This window comes from Thamnophis sirtalis, unplaced genomic scaffold, assembly GCF_051295495.1.
Source record: "Thamnophis sirtalis isolate CommonGarterSnake01/CBP01778 unplaced genomic scaffold, rThaSir2_p1.2 scaffold_7, whole genome shotgun sequence".
Classification (NCBI taxonomy): Eukaryota; Metazoa; Chordata; class Lepidosauria; order Squamata; family Natricidae; genus Thamnophis; species Thamnophis sirtalis.
Genome location: NW_028261387.1, coordinates 91252248 through 91275641, shown reverse-complemented (window position 1 = coordinate 91275641; position 23394 = coordinate 91252248). Strand labels below are relative to the sequence as shown.

Below are 23394 nucleotides of genomic sequence, written 5' to 3'. Positions count from 1 at the left end.
GACTGCCATAATTGGCAACACTAAGTGGCATAGTCACATGGTTTTCAACTTCTGAGATAATTGCTTAACAATGGAATTTGTTTCTAGTTAGCATCATTAAATGAGGAAGAAATGTATTCTGTTGTAGTTCACAGTAGCCAGTATAATATATTTTAGATAGAGGTTGCCGTTGGCTCTTGGGATAAAGAGATCTCCAGAAACAGTTAGTGCTAACAACATTGAATGTGAACATTACGCCTGTTTTTTCCCAAAAAATAGTTGGAAGAAATTTCCCTGGTTTGTTCCCAGTCGGGAAGCAGTCACTCCAATCGTTCTCCCCTACAGCATTCAAAGTGGGGAAACTTAAGGTGGACCAGAACTCTGAAATAACTGTATAGCTAATTCTAACATTGGAACTGGACATCATGGAAAGTGGGAATTTGAAGAACTACGTGAAATTATAAAAATATGCATAAATAATTAAAATCAAAACTAAATAGAATTCTGAACCCACAGAAGCAGATATCTAAAGAAGAATCCAAAGAAGAAGGGGGGCAAGATAATGAAGGAGTAGAAACAGAGGGAAACAAAAGGCAGACAAAAGAGGTTGAGGCTCTTAGTGACATAAGGGAAATTGAAAGAGGAGGTTTTGCCCCAAAAAAGAGAAATAAAAAACATCCTTTTGGTGGTGACCTGGGGAAAGTTGGGGAGAGTGGATGTGCCAAAGCAAAGAGAAGGGAGAGGGCAGGAGCAGAGAAGTGGGACAAGAGACTTACTAGGACAAAATCAGGCAACCAGAAATTTTTATGTGAGAGAATATAAAACTAAGATAAGAGTTTTATTTCTAAATATGACAATAAAATGGAGTTGCTAATTGATTGAATGTAATAATGGAAAGTTAATTAAGCAAAGATTGAAATATATGGAATATGGATAAATGTGATATTGATACTGATGTGGGGCGGTTGTGAAAAACATGACAATAAAATGGAGTTGCTAACTGGTTGAATCTAACAATGGAAAGACAACTAAACAAAGGTCAAAATATATGGAATGTGGATAAATATGAAACTGACGGGAAGTTGTAAAGCAGAGGTTTGCCATTCACTTTTATACATGATAATTAAACTGAGTGGAAAATTAACTGGAAACGACAACTATTGAGAATTAAAGGCAGAATCACAAATTGGGGGCGTGTAAGGATGTATAATTATATAATGATGAGAATAGCTGGGAATTGTAACCAGGTCTACATCTCGACTAAAATTAGGCGGCGGGGGGTTGGGGTGTTTAAAAGTACTATGACTATGTATGTATACGTTTTTGTTCTATTTTTCTTTTTAAAAAAGGAGAATATATGTTTAAAATTAAATATGTATATTGACAAGGAACTATAAATACCATCAACATAAAATGGTGCTTGCTCAGAAGTTGAAATCCACCAAGCAAATGAGATGAAGAGTGGGAAGGAGAGAGGTAAGGGAAGGAAAGAGGGATAGGAGAGAGGGTAGGAGGGGGGAAGAGAAGGAAAGAAATGAGGAGTGGAAAGGGGAGAGAGGAGTAGGAGAGAGGAAGGGGAAGTAGAGAAGGGAAGGAGGACAGAGAGGAGAAAGGAGGTAGGGAGGGGAATGAGAGAGGGAGAAGAAAGTGAAGGCACAAATATAGTTTATGGAGAGCAGAAAAGCCAATAACTGTTTTTTTTTTCATTTTTCTTTTTCTTATGGGGAGTTGATGGTATGATGAATTGATGTAAACATTTAACAAAAAAACACAATGTTGGCTATGTAATAGTATACATGTAATTATATGTTATGAAAATGAAAAATAAAAAACTTTACAAAAAAAATCTTAATCACCACCATGGCTTCAAGTCTTCCTGCATCCAAGGAAAGAAACCCCTGTAAACTGCCATTTTTAATTCTAGCACTGTTCTGAAATCCTCTGGTATTATCTTCTGGGGTCGAATTGCTTCCGTCCTTGGAATGCACTTCCCTCAAAAGTGTTCTATATTTTCCAGAATTTAAGGAAGTCCAAGAACCTGCAAAAATTCTTTTCTGTTATCAGATATTTAGGCAGGGATGTGCGGTCACTAGAGGCAGGGGAGGCGTGGCCTCACCAGTCATGAGGAAAAGGAATTTTAAATAATTTTTTAAAAATAAGTCAAGCCAAGGTAGTTGCTACCAGATTCACAGTGACTTGGAACAGTGCTTTGTGTTAACTGTGGGGGCAAGATCATGAACTTTAACTTGGGGGGAAAACGGAAGAAGCTTCAGATTCGGGTTTTCCCAGACATCCCAGCATGACTCTCTTAATAAATTGGAACTTTGAGTAATACTTTGTCTTGGACTCTGATTTAATTTTGGATGTTATTTGGAACCCTGACACCAAAAGAATAAAGGAGAAAGTAAAATCTCCCTTTTATTTAACAACCGTAAAAGAATAGTAAAACTGAACCAATGTTAAATGTGATTACTGACTAGTTATGGAAAAAACACTAAAATGTTTCAGAAGTTTCTATACCCTGGAATATTTGAGTTGATGATACAGTTCTTGCTCATGTTGACACATACAATTTGAGATGGTTATGTATACTTTTAGACATGTTATCACTCATTCTTGGTAATCTAAGAACCAATCTGGTAGTCCAAACCCTCCATTTTCTTTAGATTCTTGTAAAATTTTCCATTTTACTATCGCTTTTTTTGTTCAGTATATTCCCAAATATTTAAGTTTCTTAACTATTCTAATGGTTTCTTTGATGTTTATAAAGATTTCTCCTGTTAGGGAAGCTGTTTCCACACTCGAGACATTTATATGGTTTTTCTCTTGTGTGAATTCTTTGATGTTGACGGAGGTGTCCATCCCGAGTAAAGCTCCTTCCACATTCCAGGCATTTGTAGGGCTTTTCTCCAGTGTGAATTATTTGATGATGATGGAGGTTTCCAAGCTGAGTAAAGGTCTTTCCACACACCAGGCATCTGTAGGGTTTTTCTCCAGTATGAATTCTTTGATGATTATTAAAATTTCCCTTCACATTGAAACTCTTTCCGCACACCAGGCATTTGAAGGGTTTTTCTCCTGTGTGAATTCTTTGATGTCTATAAAGACTTCCCCTCACATTGAAGCTCTTTCCACACTCCAGGCATTTGTAGAGTTTTTCTACTGAGTGGATTCTTTGATGTGCATAAAAACTGCCCATCTGACTGAAGCTCTTTCCACAACCTTGGCATTTATATGGTTTTTCTCCGGTGTGAATTCTTTCATGTTGACGGAGGTATCCACTCAGAGTAAAGTTTTTTCCACATTCTAGACATTTATATGGTTTTTCTCCTGTGTGAATTCTTTGATGTTCACGGAGATGTCCATCCTGAGTAAAGCACTTTCCACACTCCAGGCATTTGTAAGGTTTTTCTCCTATGTGAATTCTTTGATGTTTACTGAGGTGTGCCCCCTGAGTAAAACTCTTTCCACACTCCAGGCATTTGTAAGGTTTTTCTCCTATGTGAATTCTTTGATGTTGATGGAGGGATCCACCATGAGTAAAGCTCTTTCCACACTCCAGACATTTGTAAGGTTTTACTCCAGTGTGAATTCTTTGATGATTATAAAAATTTCCACTCATATTGAAGCTCTTTCCACACTCTAGGCATTTGTAAGATTTTTCTCCTGAGTGGGTTCTTTGATGTCTATAAAGACTGTCCATCTGATTGAAGCTCTTTTCACATTCCAGACATTTATAAGGTTTTTCTCCGGTGTGAATTTTTTGATGTTGACGGAGGTGTCCATCCTGAGCAAAGCTCTTTGCACATTCCAGGCATTTGTAGGGTTTTTCTCCCGTGTGAATTCTTTGATGTTGACGGAGGTGTCCCCCCTGAGTAAAGCTCTTTCCACACTCCATGCATTTGTAGGGTTTTTCTCCCGTGTGAATTCTTTGATGATTATAAAAATTTCCCCTCACATTGAAGCACTTTTCACATTCCAGGCATCTGTAAGATTTTTCTCCTGAGTGGATTCTTTGATGTATATAAAGACCGTTCTTGTGACGGAAGCTCTTTCCACATTCCACACATTGATAAGGTTTTTCTCCTGTGTGAATTCTTTGATGATTATCAAGTGTTCTCCTCAGATTGAAGCTCTTTCCACATTCCAGACATTGATATGGTTTTTCTCCGGTGTGAATTATTTGATGTCTACAAAGATTTCCCCTCACACTGAAGCTCTTTCCACATTCCTGGCACTGATATGGTTTTTCTCCTGAGTGGGTCCTCAGATGGTTTTGAAGCTGCTGATTTGTTTTAAAGGATTTTTCACATTTTGTGCATTGGTGTTTCTTTTCTCCCTGGCGGGTTCTTCTTCCTCGGGGATTCCCGCGTTTTCCGTCTGTGCTGAAGGACTCTCCGCACTCCGGGAGCGTCTCAGCGGCTCCGCTAATTCCCGCCTTTCCCTCCTTCTCCCGGCTTCTCCCTCTTGGCATCTCCCTTCGGCTCCGGGTCATCCCGTTTGCGGGCGGCTCTTCCGCAGCCCCGGAGCGGCCGGGAGTTTCTTCCCGCCACCGCCTCCCGCGGAAGCCGCTCCTCTCCTCTCGGCCGGCGCTTTCTTCCTCCGCCGGGCTCGTCCGTCCTCCTGAAGGGGCGAAGGGGGAGGAAGAGAGACGCGTCAGGGCTTCGTCCCTTTCCCCCCGAGAGGAGACCCAAGCCCGCCCGGGGAGGAAGGCCGAAGCCGCCGCCTCTCACGGGTCTTTCAGGCAGGAAGCCCCCCTCTCTCCTCCCCAGCCCGGGAGTCTTAAAGCGTCCCCGCGCCCTACCTGCCTCGGGCGTCCGCCAGGCCAGACCGTCCGTCCAGTCCCCGCACTTACGCGGGCCGATACCCTCCCGGTGACGTCATTGAAATCCGGGCGCTTAGCAACCGTCATACATTATTCATGAGGGCTGCAACGTCCCTGAGTCACATGATCCCCCAAGCAAAATCCATGGGGAAGCTGGATTCACTTAACCGCCCAGTGAGTGATTTAGAAACGGCAAAGATTTCCTTAACAAATAGAGATGTCTAGGGAGACTCTCGGTCATCCAGGTCATGGTTGTCCCAAAGGTGCTTCTTTCTTTTTCACAAGAGACAACTGGACTTTCGACTTTTTCTTTGAATATCCTCTCCCTTCTCACCCAAAAAGCGTCTTCAGCTCTGACTGGAGGGTGGAGAATGTATAAATCCTTCCATTCCCATCCCGCCATCCAGTCAGAGCTGTAGAAGCTTCTTGGATGAGAAGGGAAATATATATTCAAAGAAAAAACATAATGTCCCGTTGCCTCTTGAAAAAAGCATCTTTGGGTTAACAAAGAAAGGTTGAGAAATTGGGGTGACTCACTTAACTCCACTGCTTAGCAATAGAATTTCTGGTCCCAACTGTGATATAAGTCAAGGACTACCTGGATAGATAAATAGGTAGGTAGGTAGATGAATGGATGAATGGATTGTAGATAAATTATACAGATAGATGATAGGTAGTTGCTAAGTAGATGATAGATATAGTTAGATAATAGATAGATGATAGATAAATAGATGTTTGGTAGGTAGGTAGGTAGGTAGATAAATAATGATATAAACATAGGTAGATGATGGATGGATGGATGGATTTATGGATAGATAGATAGATAGATAGATAGATAGATAGATAGATAGATAGATAGATAGATAATATAAAGATAGATGATATAAAGATAGATGATAGGTATATGATAAATAGATGGATAGGTAGGCAGTCTACAGTCAGAGCTGTAGAAGGGAAATATATATTCAAAGAAAAAACAAAGTCCAGTTGCCGCTTGAAAAAAGCACCTTTGGGTTAACAAAGAAAGGTGGTGAAATTGGGGTGACTCACTTAACTTCATTGCTTAGCAATAGAATTTCTGGTCCCAACTGTGATATAAGTCAAGGACTACCTGGATAGTTAAATAGGTAGGTAGTTAGGTAGATGGATGGATGATAGATAGATAGATAGATAGATAGATAGATAGATAGATAGATAGATAGATAGATAGATTATAGATAAATTATACAGATAAATGATAGGTAGGTAAGTAGATGATAGGTAGGTAGGTAGGTAGGTAGATAAATAGATGATATAAAGATAGATGAAAGGTAGATAGATAGAAAAAAGGAAGCATTGATTGAACACATAAACCACATATTTCTGCTCCACAGGTGTTACAGTGCTGGGATCGCCATCTTGACTTTTTTGACCACCACCTGTAGCTTTCTTCTTATTTCGTTTGAACCTGTGCTTGTGAATGACCGCAATACTATTTTAAATTTTATTTCCTTCAGTCTGAAGTTTGTCTTTAAATACAGTAAGTTCTCAACTTACAACCACAAAAATTCTGTTTTATGTTAGTTCTGCCCAGCTTTATGACATTTCCTGCCACTGTTGTTCAGTGAATCACTGCAGTTATTAATAACAAGGTTGTTAAGTGAATCTGAACCTTTAACATGATGAATAAACTGGGATGTGTATCGCTTGTTATTCTATATAGTAGATTAACGGAATTGTAAAGAACATTGAACAGTAAGGATTGCCATTTATAGACAATTAAGGGTAATCTAATCCAAGATATGGAAAAATGGAGAGGGAATATGAAATATACTTACAATTGGAAACTATTGAGATTTAAAGACAGAATCACAAATTGAAGGTGTGTAAGGATGTATAATTATATAAATATAATGATGAGAATAGCTGGGAATTGTAACCAGGTCTACATCTAGGGCCAAAAATAGGCTGGTTTTTTTTAAAAGCACAGTGACTATATATGTATACTTTTTTGTTCTCTTTTTTTTTTTAAAGGAGGAATATATGTCAAAATTAAGTGTTATTTTAGTGTTATTTGGAATGTAAAAGTCTCCTTCACCAAACCAGCTGTCTTTGCAAAATCATGGTCAAAGTGATGTGGAAAAGGAAAATATCTGGTTGGCTAACTTATTCACCTGTCCAAGTTTTTAAGTTGAGGATTCAACTTACAGGTAGTAAGATTATCTTTTCTCATGTGTTCAAACCTCCCTCCTTCTATTGCATTAAAAAGAGTAACGGGCAAAACTTAGCAAGGTCTCTAAAGTGGATGACAAAACTACTTTGGAGAGGGGGGTTACATTGGGCACTCAGAAGATAACTGAAATGAAGCAACTTTTGGATACTGTGGCATATATCTGGCTTTCTCTGCTTGCTGCTCAACACCCATGTTGGGAAGAGATATGTTCCAGCCAATATGGAAAGGGTGCGATTTCTCCACGGGTCGCCCATGAGGCCAATGATGAAGGAAGACACGGACACATGTTCCCTCGGGATGAGACGACCCAGAGCATAGTCTGGATGACTCCTTTATTGAGCATACACAAGGAAAGGGTGGAGTTGCAAGGTCTATGTGGACCAATCATGGTTGTACAAGTCTATGGTATATGGTAACTCATTTACTGCCATATAGACCTCTGAACCTAGAGAATGCCCATAGTCAGCAAATAAATCTTTTACTAGCATGCAAAATTCTGACCCCTACTACAGAGTCAGCATGCAAACTTTTGACCCCTACTTAATACTAGAGTCAGCAGGTGGTAACCTCTGCCCTACTTAGTGCTGAGAGTTAACAAGTTTGTGACTTCTGCCCTACTTAGTGCTTCAGAGTCAGCAGTTTGTATTACTGACCTTATGGTAAATGATTACTGCTGTTGTATACGTGTTCCAGCATACCTATGCATGCCTACACTTATGTTACAACAAAGGGTAAGATTCAAATAGTGCATACTTGGGGTATAGTCACAGAGCCAGGGAAAGAAGATAAAGGGGCTGTTGCAGGTTGGCTTAAGTATGAACCTCTACTACTGAAAGGGAAAGATCGACTCTGGTCCATCTTGCTAAGTAATATATTTAACTACAGCACCATTGAATTAAATTTGCAATGATTATATAAGAATGTACAATTGAATACTGTTGCTCTCATATCCCTAGTACTATTTGCAAGATGTAGACTCAGGGGTGAAATTCAACAGGTTCTGGAAAACTGGTAGCAGACATTTTGAGTAGTTCAAAGAACCAGCAAATACCACCTGTGGCTGGCCGCAGAGTGGGGTGGGAATGGAGATTTTGCAATATCCTTCTCCCGGAGTGGGGTAGGAATGGAGATTTTGTAGTATCCTTCCCCTGAAGTTAGGTGGGAGTGGAGATTTTGCAGTATCCATCCCCTGCCTCACCCACAGAACCGGTAGTAAAAAATATTGAATCTCACCACTGTGTGGACTCATTTATAAGAAAAGTGTGATCAGGCAAAACATTTAACAATTTGTAATATATATCAAATTAAACTATGAAATAATACAGAGCAGCAAAACTCCTAAAAACATATGTCAGGCTTGCAGCCATGTTCCTTTTGGATCTTTGGCCTGCCACAGTAATTTTCTATTCTACTATGGTGTTTCATTAGTGGGGAATTGGGAGGGGGATACTAAGGAGTAGAATGTTATGTTGCTAAAATAAAATTCCTTTGTAGAATTCAAATACATCCTTTGGCTCTACACTTCTACACGTGACCAGAACTGGAGGGGTGGAACTGCCAGCATGGCAGTGGAAGATTGGACCATGTGATGGACTTGTGGGTGTGGGGGCAAGATCATGAATTTAAATGGGGGGGAAACAGAAGAAGCTTCAGATTCGGGTTTTCCCAGATATTCCAGCATGACTCTCTTAATAAATTGGAACTTTGAGCAATACTTTGTCTTGTACTCTGATTTAATTTTGGGTGTTATTTGGAACCCTGACACCATAAGAATAATGGAGATAGTAAAATCTTCCTTTTATTTAACAACCGTAAAAGAATAAAAAAACTGAACCAATGTTAATTGTGGTTACTGACAAGTTATGGAAAGAACACTAAAATGTTTCAGAAGTTTCTATACCCTGGAATACTTGAGTTGATGATACAGTCCTTGCTCATGTTGACACATACAATTTGAGATGGCTTTCTATACTTTTAGACATGTTATCACTCATTCTTGGTAATATAGGAACCAATCTGGTAGTCCAAACCCTCCATTTTCTTTCGATTCTTGTAAAATTTTCACTTTTATTCTCGCTTTTTTTCCTTGCCAAATAAATTTCAAAATCAATTTATTCAAATCATCAAAGAATTTCTTTCCAATTTGTATAGGTTGTATTTGGAACAAGGAAAGCAATTTTGATAGGATATTCATTTTTACCGTAGCAATCCTTCTCAACATTGATGTAGATTTTTCCATTTTTCCAAATTTAATTTTATATGCTTAAATAGTTTTATATAATTATCTTCTTTTATCGCTGCATATCTTGATGTTAACTATATTCCCCAATATTTAAATTTCTTAACTATTTGAATGGTTTCTTTGATGTTTATGAAGATTTCTCCTGTTAGTGAACCACTTTCCACACTTGAGACATTTGTAGCCTTTTTCTCTAGTGTGAATTCTTTGATGCCTATAAAGATTTCCCCTCACACTGAAGCTCTTTCCACACTCGAGGCATCTGTAAGATTTTCCTCCTACGTGTATTCTTCGATGTGCATAAAGAGTTTCCCTCAACCTGAAGCTCTTTCCACACTCCAGACAATGATGTGGTTTTTCTCCGGTGTGAATTCTTTGATGGAGACGGAGGACTCCAATTCGAGCAAAACTCTTTCCACACTCCAAGCATCTGTACGGTTTTTCTCCAGTATGAATTTTTTGATGTTTATTAAGATCCCTCTTCATATTGAAGCTCATTCCACACTCCAAGCATCTGTACGGTTTTTCTCCAGTATGAATTTTTTGATGTCTATTAAAATCCCTCTTCAGATTGAAGCTCTTTCCACACTCCATGCATTTGTAGGGTTTTTCTCCTGTGTGAATTCTTTGATGTTGACGGAGGTGTCCCTTCTGAATAAAAGTCTTTCCACACTCCAGGCATTTGTAAGGTTTTTCTCCAGTGTGAATTCTTTGATGATTAATAAAACTTCCCCTCAAACTGAAGCTCTTTCCACATTCCAGGCATCTGTAAGATTTTTCACCTGAGTGGATTCTCTGATGTATATAGAGATTGCTTTTTTCACTATAGTTCTTTCCACATTCCATACATTGATAAGGTTTTTCTCCAGTGTGGATTCTTTGATGTCTATAAAAATTTCCTTTCACATTGAAGCTCTTTCCACACTCCAGGCATCTGTAAGATTTTTCTCCTGAGTGTATTCTTTGATGTCTATAAAGATTTCCCCTCAAACTGAAGCTTTTTCCACACTCCAGACATTTGTAGGGTTTTTCTCCGGTATGAATTATTTCATGTTGACGGAGGTTTGCATCCTGAGCAAACCTCTTTCCACACTCCAAGCATCTGTAGGGTTTTTCTCCAGTATGAATTCTTTGATGAATAATCAAAACTCTCCTCAAACTGAAGCTCTTTCCACACTCCAGACATTCATATGGTTTTTCTCCGGTGTGAATTCTTTGATGATTATCAAGAGTTTTCTTCAGATTGAAGCTCTTTCCACAATCCAAGCATTTGTAGGGTTTTTCTCCAGTGTGAATTCTTTGATGTTTACTGAGGTATGCTGCCCGAGTAAAACTCTTTCCACACTCCAGACATTTGTAAGGTTTTTCTCCAGTATGGATTCTTTGATGATTATCAAGAGCTTTCTTCAGATTGAAGCTCTTTCCACAATCCAAGCATTTGTAGGGTTTTTCTCCAGTGTGAATTCTTTGATGATTAATAAAACCTCTCCTCAAACTGAAGCTCTTTCCACACTCCAGACATTCATATGGTTTTTCTCCGGTGTGAATTCTTTGATGATTATCAAGAGTTTTCTTCAGATTGAAGCTCTTTCCACATTCCTGGCACTGATATGGTTTTTCTCCTGAGTGGGTCCTCAGATGGCTTTGAAGCTGCTGATTTGTTTTGAAGGATTTTTCACATTCTGTGCATTGGTGTTTCTTTTCTCCCTGGCGGGTTCTTCTTCCTCGGGGATTCCCGCGTTTTCCGTCTGTGCTGAAGGACTCTCCGCACTCCGGGAGCGTCTCGGCTGCTCCGCTTGTTTTCGCCTTTCCCTCCTTCTCCCGGCTTCTCCCTCCGGGCATCTCCCTTCGGCTCCGGCTCATCCCGTTTAGGGGCGGCTTTTTCGCAGCCCCGGAGCGGCCGGGAGTTTCTTCCCGCCTCCGCTTCCCGCGGAAGCCGCGCCTGAGGTGGACAGGTCTGCTCCGCGAGGCCCCTCCTCTCCTCTCGGCCGGCGCTTTCTTCCTCCGGCGGGCTCGTCCGTCCTCCTGAAGGGGCGAAGGGGGAGGAAGAGAGGCGCGTCAGGGCTTCGTCCCTTTTCCCCCCGAGAGGAATCCCAAGCCCGCCCGGGGAGGAAGGCCGAAGCCGCCGCCTCTCACGGGTCTTTCAGGCAGGCAGCCCTCCTCCCCCGCTCGGGAGTCTTAAAGCGTCCTCCGCGCCCTACCTGCCTCGGGCGTCCGCCAGGCCAGACCCTCCGTCCAGTCCCCGCACTTACGCGTCCCGATACCCTCCCGGTGACGTCATTGAAATCCGGGCCCTTGGCAACCGGCATGCATTATTCATGAGGGCTGCAACGTCCCTGAGTCACGTGATCCCCCTCTGAGCGCTTCTCAGCCAAGCAAAGTCCATGGGGGAAGCTGGATTCGCTTAACCGCCGAGTGAGTCATTTAGAAACGGCAAAGATTTGCTTAACAAATAGAGATGTCTAGGGAGACTCTCGGTCATCCAGGTCATGGTTGTCCCAAAGGTGCTTTTTTCTTTTTCACAAGAGACAACTGGACTTTCGGCTTTTTCTTTGAATAAATATTTCCCTTCTCACCCAAGAAGCGTTTTCAGTTCTGACTGGAGGCTGGAGAACGTATAAATCCTTCCATCATTCGTATCCCGCCATCCAGTCAGAGCTGTAGAAGCTTCTTGGATGAAAAGGGAAATATATATATATTCAAAGAAAAAACATAATGTCCAGTTGCCTCTTGAAAACATATTTGGGTTAACAAAGAAAGGTTGAGAAATTGGGGTGACTCACTTAACTCCATTGCTTAGCAATAGAATTTCTGGTCCCAACTGTGATATAAGTCAAGGACTACCTGGATAGATAAATTGGTAGGTAGTTAGGTAGATGGATGGATGAATGGATTGTAGATAGATTATACAGATAGATGATAGGTAGGTAGCTAAATAGATGATAGATATAGTTAGATGATAGATAGATGATAGATAAATAGATGTTTGGTAGGTAGGTAGATAAATAAATAATGATATAAACATAGATGTTAGGTAGATGATGGATGGATAGGTAGATAGATAGATGATATAAAAATAGATGATAGGTATATGATAATAGTCCAGATATTCCATCTTTAAACCTGGGAGTGAAATCTTACACCCCTCAGAGAGGGCCCGCAACTTGGGTGTTCTCCTGGATCCGCAGTTGACACTAGAACATCATTTGTCAGCTGTGACCAGGGGAGCTTTTGCCCAGGTTCGCCTGGTGCACCAATTGCGACCCTACCTGGACCGGGAGGCACTCCAAATGATCACTCATGCCCTTGTCACCTCAAGGCTCGACTACTGTAATGTGCTCTACTTGGGGCTGCCCCTGAAGAGTGTTCGGAGACTACAATTGGTCCAGAATGCAGCCGCGCGAGCGATACTGGGTGTACCTATGTACACCCATGTTACACCTATCCTCCGTGAGCTGCACTGGCTTCCCATTGGTCTCCGAACACGTTTCAAGGTGCTGGTTATTACCTTTAAAGCCCTACATGGCCTAGGACCTGGATATCTCCGTGACTGCCTCCTGCAACATACCTCCCAGCGCCCAATAAGATCGCACAGGGTGGGCCTACTCCGAGTACCATCGACTACGCAGTGTCGTCTGGCGGCTCCTCGGGGGAGGGCCTTCTCTGTAGCTGCCCCAGCCCTTCGGAACGATCTACCCCCTGAGATCTGGACCCTCCCCACTCTATTGGCCTTCCGCAAGTCTGTTAAGACCTGGCTGTTCTGGCAAGCCTGGGGCTGTTGATCTTGATTGAACTTCAGCCCCATTAAAATCGAGTTCATGTTCTGTTTTGCTTTTAATTTGTTTCTGTTCTTGTATTTTAATCTTTGTTAATATTTTAAACTGTTTTTATGTAAGTCGCCCGGAGTCCGTCGGGATTGGGCAGCATACAAATCTATTAAAATAGAAATCGAAATCGATAAATAGATGGATAGGTAGGCAGATAGATGATATAAAGATAGATGATAGATGGATAGGTAGGTAGGTAGGTAGGTAGGTAGGTAGGTAGGTAGGTAGATGATAGATAGATAGATAGATAGATAGATAGATAGATAGATGGATGGATGGATGGATGGATGGATGGATGGATGGATGGATGGATGGATGAATGGATGGTAGGTAGGTAGGTAGGTAGGTAGATAAATAGATAATGATATAAAGATAGATGATACGTAGATGATGGATGGATGGATGGATAGATAGATAGATGATATAAAGAGATGATAGGTATATGATAGATAGATGGATAGGTAGGCAGATAGATGATATAACGATAGATGATAGATGGATAGATAGGTAGAAAGGTAGGTAGGTAGATGGACGGATGGATGGATGGATGGACGGATGGTAGGTAGGTAGATAAATAGATAATGATATAAAGATAGATGATAGGTATATGATAGATGGATAGGTAGGCAGATAGATGATATAACGATAGATGATAGATGGATAGGTAGGTAGAAAGGTAGGTAGGTAGATGGATGGATGGATATAGATAGATGATATAAAGGTAGATGATAGATACATAGATGGATATGTAGATAGGTAGGTAGGTAGATGATTTATAGATGATAGGTAGATTGGTCAGTGGGTAGGTAGATAGGTAGGTAGATGGTATAAAGATAGATGATAGGTAGATAGAAAAAAGGAAGCATGGATTGAACACATAAACCACATATTTCTGCTCCACAGGTGTTACACTGCTGGGATCGCCATCTTGACTTTTTTGACCACCACCTGTGGCTTTCTTCTTATTTCGTTTGAACCTGTGCTTGTGAATGACCGCAATACTTTTTTTAAAATTTTATTTCCTTCAGTCTGAAGTTTGTCTTTAAATACAGTAAGTTCTCAACTTACAACCACAAAAATTCTGTTTTATGTTAGTTCTGCCCAGGTTTATGACATTTCCTGCCATTGTTGTTCAGTGAATCACTGCAGTTATTAATAACAAGGTTGTTAAGTGAATCTGACCTTCCCATTGACTTTGCTTGTGAAAAGGTTGCAAAAGGAGATCACATGACTTCAGGACATTGCAACTGTCATAAATATGAATCAATTGCCAAGCATCTGAATTTTGATCATATGACTACGGGGATGGTGCGATGGCCATAACTGAAAAATGGGCACATCCCTTTTTTCAATTCCCTTTTAACGTCAAATGGTCACTAAATGAATTGTTGTAACTCAAGGACTACCTGTATCATACTTGGTCGGTGGCTGAAGAGGGTGACCACCAACCTTGAAATTCAGGATTTTAAGCGTCAAACTATTAAGTGTGTCCTCTCCTCCCTTTCTCTCTTTTTCCCTCATTCTTTTTGCTGTAAAGGATAATTATAATCCCATTTATTCATCATTTAGTTTTTTATTGCGGCTACCTACAACGATTTCACCCCTAGATTTTTCTTGTTGATTGCTCCGCCCGCTACTCGCTGATCTGCTGGCTCACCAATCACCCCGCCCGCCTCTAAGAGTCCTATGTAAAATCTTAAAGTTGTCAAGTTTGAACATTCCTGGTTTTTTTTTTCTAAAGGGTTAGGGGTGCAAGGGTCTTGTAACTTGACAGCTTTAAGACTTGCACACTTCAATGCCAGAGTTCCTGAGCCAACATGACTGGAGGAGGAATTCTGGAAGTTGAAGTCCAGAAGTCTTAAAGCTGTCATGTTTTAACACTCCTGGGGTTTTTTTTCCTAAAGGGCTAGGGGTGCAAGGGTCTTGTAACTTGACAGCTTTAAGACTTGCATGCTTCAAATGCCAGAGTTTCTGAGCCAACATTTTGGTTGCTAAGCAAGAACGTTGTTAAGTGAGTTTCACCACATTTTAGAAGTTGACCACGCCCACCCAGTCACATGACTGCCAAGCCACTCCCACTCGTTCACATGGCTGGCAAGCCATTCCCACAAAGCAGGCCACATCTACAGCAGAGTTTCTAAAAAAATTTTGAAACCCACCATTGATTTGGGGAGATAATTGTATAATCCTTCATGCATCTTCCTATTTTTCCTTTTTTCTGTGGTAAAAAGCCTCAAACTTTCCTCCTATTAGAGCAGTGTATTCAAACTCACCAACTCTTAAGATGTGTGGACTTCCATTCTCAAAATTCCCCAGTGAGTCATGCTGATTGGGGAATTGCGGGAGTTGAATTCCAAGCATCTTAAGAGTTGCTGAGTTTGAAAAATACTGTTTAGAGAGGTGGCTGTCAAACCACCACACTCATCATTTTGTCCCTCCTTTTTTGTATGCTTTCCATTTTCCACTCTAGTTTTTGAAAACTTGACCTGAAAAATAGACAGTTCTAGACGTTGATCACAGTATTTGGGAGAAAAAAACCCATATCCCTATCGCACTTATTTTCAGTTTATTTTGGGATCATCTCAAGCAGGGAATTTAATTTTTTCACAGCATACACTGGCTCCGTGTGTTAAATTGAAATCTTCCTTGAACTCTAGACAGCATTTTAAATTCCTCTGTCACGGTGCTCCATAAAAACAACTGGATTTGCATTGTGATTATGCAATATACAACTGGTCATGCACCACTGCAGTCCACAGATGGCTCTGGATTTAGCAGATTCTCCTCAATTTTGGGAGGGGCGGGGTAGTCTATTCGTTTCTAATTTTGCTCCAGGAAATTACAAATAAAGCTGTTGTTTTCTTTCTGAAACACATTTTGGTCCATTTTATTCTACTGCCTCCTTTTTCCTGGCTATGGCTTTCTCCATAAAAAATCAGTATCTCTTTCAGTGTTATTGGAACTTAATACTCTCCTTCACCAAACCAGCTTATTTGCAGATAATTAAATAGAGGTCAAAATACATGGAATATGGACAAATATGAAACTGATATGGGGAGATTGTAAGCAGAGGTTTGTGATTCACTTTTTTAGATGCTGCTAATTGAATGAATATGATAATAGGAGGACAATTAAGCATGGGTTAAAATATATGAAACATGGATATATATAGAACGTTTAAAATGATGAATAAAGTGGGATGTGTACCGCTTGTTATTCTATATAGTAGATTAACGGAATTGTAAAGAACATTGAACAGTAAGGATTGCCATTTATAGACAGTTAAGGGTAATCTAAACCCAGATAAGGAAAAATGGAGAGGGAACATGAAATATATTTACAATGGGAAACTATTGAGATTTAAAGACAGAATCACAAATTGAGGGTGTGTAAGGATGTATAATTATATAAATATAATGATGAGAATAGCTGGGAATTGTAATTAGGTCTACATCTAGGGCCAAAAATAGGCTGGTTTTTTTTTTAAAGTGACTATATATGTATACTTTTTGGTTCTCTTTTTTTTTTTTAAAAAAAAGGAGGAATATGTCAAAATTAAGTGTTATTTTAGTGTTATTTGACATGTAATAGTCTCCTTCACCAAACCAGTTGTCTTTGCAAAATCCATGGTCAAAGTGATGTGGAAAAGGAAAATATCTGGTCGGTTAACTTATTCACCTGTCCAAGTTTTTAAATTGAGGATTCAACTTACAGGTAGTAAGATTATCTTTTGTCATGTGTTCAAACCTCCCTCCTCCTATTGCATTAAAAAGAGTAACGGGCAAAACTTAGCAAGGTCTCTAAAGTGGATGACAAAACTACTTTGGAGAGGGGAGTTACATTGGGCACTGAGAAGATAACTGAAATGAAGCAACTTTGGATACTGTGGCATACATCTGGCTTTCTCTGCTTGCTGCTCAACACCCGTGTTGGAGAGATATGTTCCAGCCAATATGTAAAGGGTGAGATTCAAATAGTGCATACTTGGGGTACATTCACAGAGCCAGGGAAAGAAGATAAAGGGGCTGTTGCAGGTTGCTTCAGCATGAACCTCTACTACTGAAAGGGAAAGACCGACTCTGCTCCATCTTGCTAAGTAATATATTTAACTACAGCACCATTCAATTAAATTTGCAATGATTATAAAAGAATGTACAATTGAATATTGTTGCTCTCATATCCATAGTACTATTTGCAAGATGTGGACTTAGGGGTGAAATTCAACAGGTTCTGGAGAACTGGTAGTGGACATTTTGAGTAGTTCGAAGACCCAGCAAATACCACCTGTGGCTGGCCCCAGAGTGGGGTGGGAATGGAGAATTTGCAGTATCCTTCCCCTGCCATACCCACAGAACCGGTAGTAAAAAATATTGAATCTCACCACTGTATGGACTCATTTATAAAAAAAAAATGTGATCAGGCAAAACATTTAACAATTTATAATATAATTCAAATTAAACTATGAAGTAATACAGAGCAGCAAAACTGCTAAACAAACCATATGTCTGGCTTGCAGCCATGTTCCTTTTGGATCTTTAGCCTGCCACAAACATTTTCTATTCCACTATTGTGTTTCATTAGTGGGGAATTGGGAGGGGGGATACTAAGGGGTAGAATGTTATGTTGCCAAAATAAAAATCCTTTCTAGAATCCAAGCACATCCTTTGTGTCTACACTTCTACACGTGAAAAGAACTGGATGGGTGAAACTGCCAGCATGGCAGTGGAAGATTGGATCATGTGATGTACTTGTGGGTGTGGAGGCAAGATCATGAACTTTAACTTGGGGGTGGGGGGGGAACAGAAGAAGCTTCAGATTCGGGTTTTCCCAGATATGCCAGCATGACTCTCTTAACAAATTGGAACTTTGAGTAATACTTTGTCTTGGACTCTGATTTAATTTTGGATGTTATTTGGAACCATGACACCATAAGAAATCTTCCTTTTCTTTAACAACCGTACAAGAATAGTAAAACTGAACCAATGTTAATTGTGGTTACTATTTACTGACTAGTTATGGAAAGAACACTAAAATGTTTCAGAAGTTTCTGTACCCTGGAATATTTGAGTTGATGATACAGTTCTTGCTCATGTTGACACATACAATTTGAGATGGTTATCTATACTTTTAGACATGTTATCACTCATTCTTGGTAATATAAGAACCAATCTGATAGTCCAAACCCTCCATTTTCTTTAGATTCTTGTAAAATTTTCCATTTTATTCTCCCTTTTCTTCCTTGCCAAATAAATTTCAAAATCAATTTATTCAAATTATCAAAGAATTTCTTTCCAATTTGTAGAGGTGCTATTTGGAACAGGAAAAGCAATTTTGGTAGGATATTCATTTTTACTGTAGCAATCCTTCCCAACTTTGATGTAGATTTTTTTGTTTTTCCAAATTTAATTTAATTTGCTTAAGAAGTTTTATTTAATTATCTTCTTTTATCATTGCGCATCTTACTGTTCAGTATATTCCCAAGTATTTAAGTTTCTTAACTATTTGAATGGTTTCTTTGATGTTTATAAAGATTTCTCCTGTTAGGGAAGCTGTTTCCACACTCAAGACATTTATATGGTTTTTCTCTTGTGTGAATTCTTTGATGTTGACGGAGGTGTCCATCCTGAGTAAAGCTCCTTCCACACTCTAGGCATTTGTAGGGTTTTTCTCCAGTGTGAATTCTTTGATGATGATGGAGGTTTCCAAGCTGAGTAAAGGTCTTTCCACACACCAGGCATCTGTAGGGTTTTTCTCCAGTATGAATTCTTTGATGATTATTAAAATTTCCCTTCACATTGAAGCTCTTTCCGCACTCTAGGCATTTGAAGGGTTTTTCTCCTGAGTGTATTCTTTGATGTCTGTAAAGATTTCCCCTCACACTGAAGCTTTTTCCACACTCCAGACATTTGTAGGGTTTTTCTCTGGTATGAATTCTTTCATGTTGACGGAGGTGTGCATCCTGAGCAAAGCACTTTACACACTCCATGCATTTGTAGGGTTTTTCTCCCATGTGAATTCTTTGATGTTTATAAAGATTTCCCCTCACACTGAAGCTCTTTCCACACTCCAGACATTGATACGGTTTTTCTCCAGTGTGAATTCTTTGATGAATATTAAGAATGTGCTTCCGATTGAAGCTCCTTCCACACTCCAAGCATTTGTAGGGTTTTTCTCCTGTGTGAATTCTTTGATGTTTATGGAGGGTTGCAACCTCAGTAAAGCTCTTTCCACACTCCATGCATTTGTAAGGTTTTTCTCCTGTGTGAATTCTTTGATGTTGATGGAGGGATCCAACACGAGTAAAGCCCTTTCCACACTCCATGCATTTGTAAGGTTTTTCTCCTGTGTGGATTCTTTGATGTTGACTTAGATGTCCAATCTGAGTAAAGCACTTTCCACACTCCAGACATTTGTAGGGTTTTTCTCCTAAGTGAATTCTTTGATGTTGACTGAGGTGTACCCCCTGAGTAAAACTCTTTCCACACTCCAGGCATTTGTAAGGTTTTTCTCCAGTGTGAATTCTTTGATGTTGATGGAGGGATCCATCATGAGTAAAGCTCTTTCCACACTCCAGACATTTGTATGGTTTTTCTCCTGAGTGGGTTCTTTGATGATTATAAAAATTTCTACTCACGTTGAAGCTCTTCCCACACTCTAGGCATTTGTAAGATTTTTCTCCTGAATGGGTTCTTTGATGTCTATAAAGACTGTCCATCTGATTGAAGCTCTTTTCACATTCCAAACATTTATAAGGTTTTTCTCCGGTGTGAATTCTTTTATGTTGACGGAGGTGTCCATCCTGAGCAAAGCTCTTTGCACACTCCAGGCATTTGTAGGGTTTTTCTCCAGTGTGAATTCTTTGATGTCGATGGAGGTGTGCACCCTGAGTAAAGCTCTTTCCACACTCCATGCATTTGTAGAGTTTTTCTCCAGTGTGAATTCTTTGATGTCTAAAAAGACTTCCCCTCTCATTGAAGCACTTCCCACATTCCAGGCATCTGTAAGATTTTTCTCCTGAGTGGATTCTTTGATGTATATAAAGACTGCTCTTATGACCAAAGCTCTTTCCACATTCCACACATTGATAAGGTTTTACTCCAGTGTGAATTCTTTGATGTCTACAAAGATTTCCCTTCACACTGAAGCTCTTTCCACATTCCTGGCACTGATATGGATTTTCTCCGGTGTGAATTATTTGATGTCTACAAAGATTTCCCCTCACACTGAAGCTCTTTCCACATTCCTGGCACTGATATGGTTTTTCTCCTGAGTGGGTCCTCAGATGGTTTTGAAGCTGCTGATTTGTTTTGAAGGATTTTTCACATTCTGTGCATTGGTGTTTCTTTTCTCCCTGGCGGCTTCTTCTTCCTCGGGGATTCCCGCGTTTTCCGTTTGTGTTGAAGGACTCGCCGCACTCAGGGAGCGTCTCGGCTGCTCCGCTTGTTTCCGCCTTTCCCTCCTCCCGGCTTCTCTCTCCGGGCATCTCCCTTCGGCTCCGGCTCATCCCGTTTGCGGGCGGCTCTTCCGCAGCCCGGAGCGGCCGGGAGTTTCTTCCCGCCACCGCCTCCCGCGGAAGCTGCGCCTGAGGTGGGCTGGGCTACTCCGCGAGGCCGCTCCTCTCCTCTTGGCCGGCGCTTTCTTCCTCCGCCGGGCTCGTCCGTCCTCCTGAAGGGGCGAAGGGGGAGGAAGAGAGACGCGTCAGGGCTTCGTCCCTTTTCCCCCCGAGAGGAGACCCAAGCCCGCCCGGGGAAGAAGGCCGAAGCCGCCGTCTCTCACGGGTCTTTCAGGCAGGCAGCCCCCCTCTCTCCTCCCCCGCCCGGGTGTCTTAAAGTGTCCCCTGCGCCCTACCTGCCTCGGGCGTCCGCCAGGCCAGACCCTCCGTCCAGTCCCCGCACTTACGCGTCCCGATACCCTCCCGGTGACGTCATTGAAATCCGGGCGCTTAGCAACCGTCATGCATTATTTATGAGGGCTGCAACGTCCCTGCGTCACGTGATCCCCCTCTGAGCGCCCCTCAGCCAAGCAAAGTCAATGGGGGAAGCTGGATTCGCTTAACCGCCGAGTGAGTCATTTAGAAACGGCAAAGATTTGCTTAACAAATAGAGATGTCTAGGGAGACTCTCGGTCATCCAGGTCATGGTTGTCCCAAAGGTGCTTTTTTCTTTTTCACAAGAGACAACTGGACTTTCGGCTTTTTCTTTGAATATCCTCTCCCTTCTCGCCCAAGAAGCGTCTTCAGCTCTGACTGGAGGGTGGAGAATGTATAAATCCTTCCATTCCCATTCCGCCATCCAGTCAGAGCTGTAGAAGCTTCTTGGATGAGAAGGGAAATATATATTCAAAGAAAAAGGATAATGTCCAGTTGCCTCTTGAAAAAAGCATCTTTGGGTTAACAAAGGAAGGTGGTGAAATTGGGGCGACTCACTTAACTCCATTGCTTAGCAATAGAATTTCTGGTCCCAACTGTGATATAAGTCAAGGACTACCTGGATAGATAAGTAGGTAGGTAGGTAGGTGGATGGATGGATGAATGGATTGTAGATAGATTATACAGATAGATGATAGGTAGTTGCTAAGTAGATGATAGATATAGTTAGATGATAGATAGATGATAGATAAATAGATGTTTGGTAGGTAGATAGGGAGATAAAGAATGATAGAAACATAGATAGGTAGATGATGGATGGATAGATGGATGGATGGATTTATAGATAGATAGATAGATAGATAGATAGATAGATAGATAGATAGATAGATAGATGATATAAAGATAGATGATAGGTATATGATAAATGGATAGGTAGGCAGATAGATGTTATAAAGATAGATGGATAGGTAGGTAGGTAGATAGGTAGGTAGATGATAGATGATGGATGGGTAGATGGATGGATAGATAAGTAGATAGATAGATAGATAGTAGGTAGGTAGGTAGATAAATAGGTAATGATATAAAGATAGATGATACGTAGATGATTTATGGCTGGCTGGCTGGCTGGCTGGCTAGATAGATGATATAAAGATAGATGATAGGTATATGATAGATAGATGGATAGATAGGCAGATAGATGATATAACGATAGATGATAGATGGATAGGTAGATAGGTTGTAATTGTAATTAGGTCTACATCTAGGGCCAAAAATAGGCTGGGTTTTTTTTTAAGCACAGTGACTATATATGTATACTTTTTTGTTCTCTCTCTTTTTTTTTTTAAAGGAGGAATATATGTCAAAATTAAGTGTTATTTGGAATGTAATAGTCTCCTTCACCAAACCAGCTGTCTTTGCAAAATGCATGGTCAAAGTGATGTGGAAAAGGAAAATATCTGGTTGGCTAACTTATTCACCTGTCCAAGTTTTTAAGTTGAGGATTCAACTTACAGGTAGTAAGATTATCTTTTGTCATGTGTTCAAACCTCCCTCCTCCTATTGCATTAAAAAGAGTAACGGGCAAAACTTAGCAAGGTCCCTAAAGCTGGATCACAAAACTACTTTGGAGAGAGGGGTTACATTGGGCACTGAGAAGATAACTGAAATGAAGCAACTTTGGATACTGTGGCATATATCTGGCTTTCTCTGCTTGCTGTTCAACACCCATGTTGGGAAGAGATATGTTCCAGCCAATATGGAAAGGGTGAGATTCAAATAGCGCATACTTGGAGTATATTCACTGAGCCAGGGAAAGAAGATAAAGGGGCTGTTGCTGTTGCAGGTTGCTTCAGCATGAACCTCTACTACTGAAAGGGAAAGACCGACTCTGCTCCGTCTTGCTAATTAATATATTTAACTACAGCACCATTCAATTAAATTTGCAATGATTATATAAGAATGTACAATTGAATATTGTTGCTCTCATATCCATAGTACTATTTGCAAGATGTGGACTCAGGGGTGACATTCAACAGGTTCTGGAGAACTGGTAGTGGACATTTTGAGTAGTTCAAAGACCCAACAAATACCATCTGTGGCTGGCCCCAGAGTGGGGTGGGAATGGAGAATTTGCAGTATCCTTCCCAAGCCATACCCACAGAACCGGTAGTAAAAAATATTGAATCTCACCATTGTATGGACTCATTTATAAGAAATATGTGATCAGGCAAAACATTTAACAATTTATAATATAATTCAAATTAAACTATGAAATAATACAGAGCAGCAAAACTGCTAAACAAACCATATGTCTGGCTTGCAGCCATGTTCCTTTTGGATCTTTAGCCTGCCACAAACATTTTCTATTCCACTATTGTGTTTCATTAGTGGGGAATTGGGAGGGGGGATACTAAGGGGTAGAATGTTATGTTGCCAAAATAAAAA

At 40.6% G+C, this 23394-nt stretch overlaps 2 protein-coding genes across 2 annotated transcripts; both read right to left on the bottom strand.

Annotated features, from left to right (window-relative positions):
- Window positions 1–2384: 2384 nt before the first annotated feature.
- On the bottom strand, window positions 2385–4848 carry LOC148044763 (uncharacterized). The gene is made up of 2 exons (XM_087720600.1): window positions 4784–4848; window positions 2385–4602 (listed from the first exon to the last, which is right to left on the bottom strand). The coding sequence occupies exon 2, from the start codon at window positions 4472–4474 to the stop codon at window positions 2723–2725; it is 1752 nt and encodes a 583-aa protein (XP_087576726.1). The 5' UTR covers window positions 4475–4602; window positions 4784–4848; the 3' UTR covers window positions 2385–2722.
- Window positions 4849–8796: 3948 nt separating this feature from the next.
- LOC148044762 (uncharacterized) lies at window positions 8797–21011 on the bottom strand. The gene is made up of 4 exons (XM_087720604.1): window positions 20931–21011; window positions 18693–20747; window positions 14962–14965; window positions 8797–10897 (listed from the first exon to the last, which is right to left on the bottom strand). The coding sequence occupies exons 2-4, from the start codon at window positions 20584–20586 to the stop codon at window positions 9358–9360; spliced, it is 3438 nt and encodes a 1145-aa protein (XP_087576730.1). The 5' UTR covers window positions 20587–20747; window positions 20931–21011; the 3' UTR covers window positions 8797–9357.
- Between the last annotated feature and the right edge of the window lie 2383 nt (window positions 21012–23394).

What these genes read in the sequence shown, in the direction of transcription:
- LOC148044763 (XM_087720600.1), bottom strand. Translation starts at nt 4,474, where the DNA reads ATGACCCGGAGCCGAAGGGAGATGCCAAGAGGGAGAAGCCGGGAGAAG.
- LOC148044762 (XM_087720604.1), bottom strand. Translation starts at nt 20,586, where the DNA reads ATGAGCCGGAGCCGAAGGGAGATGCCCGGAGAGAGAAGCCGGGAGGAG.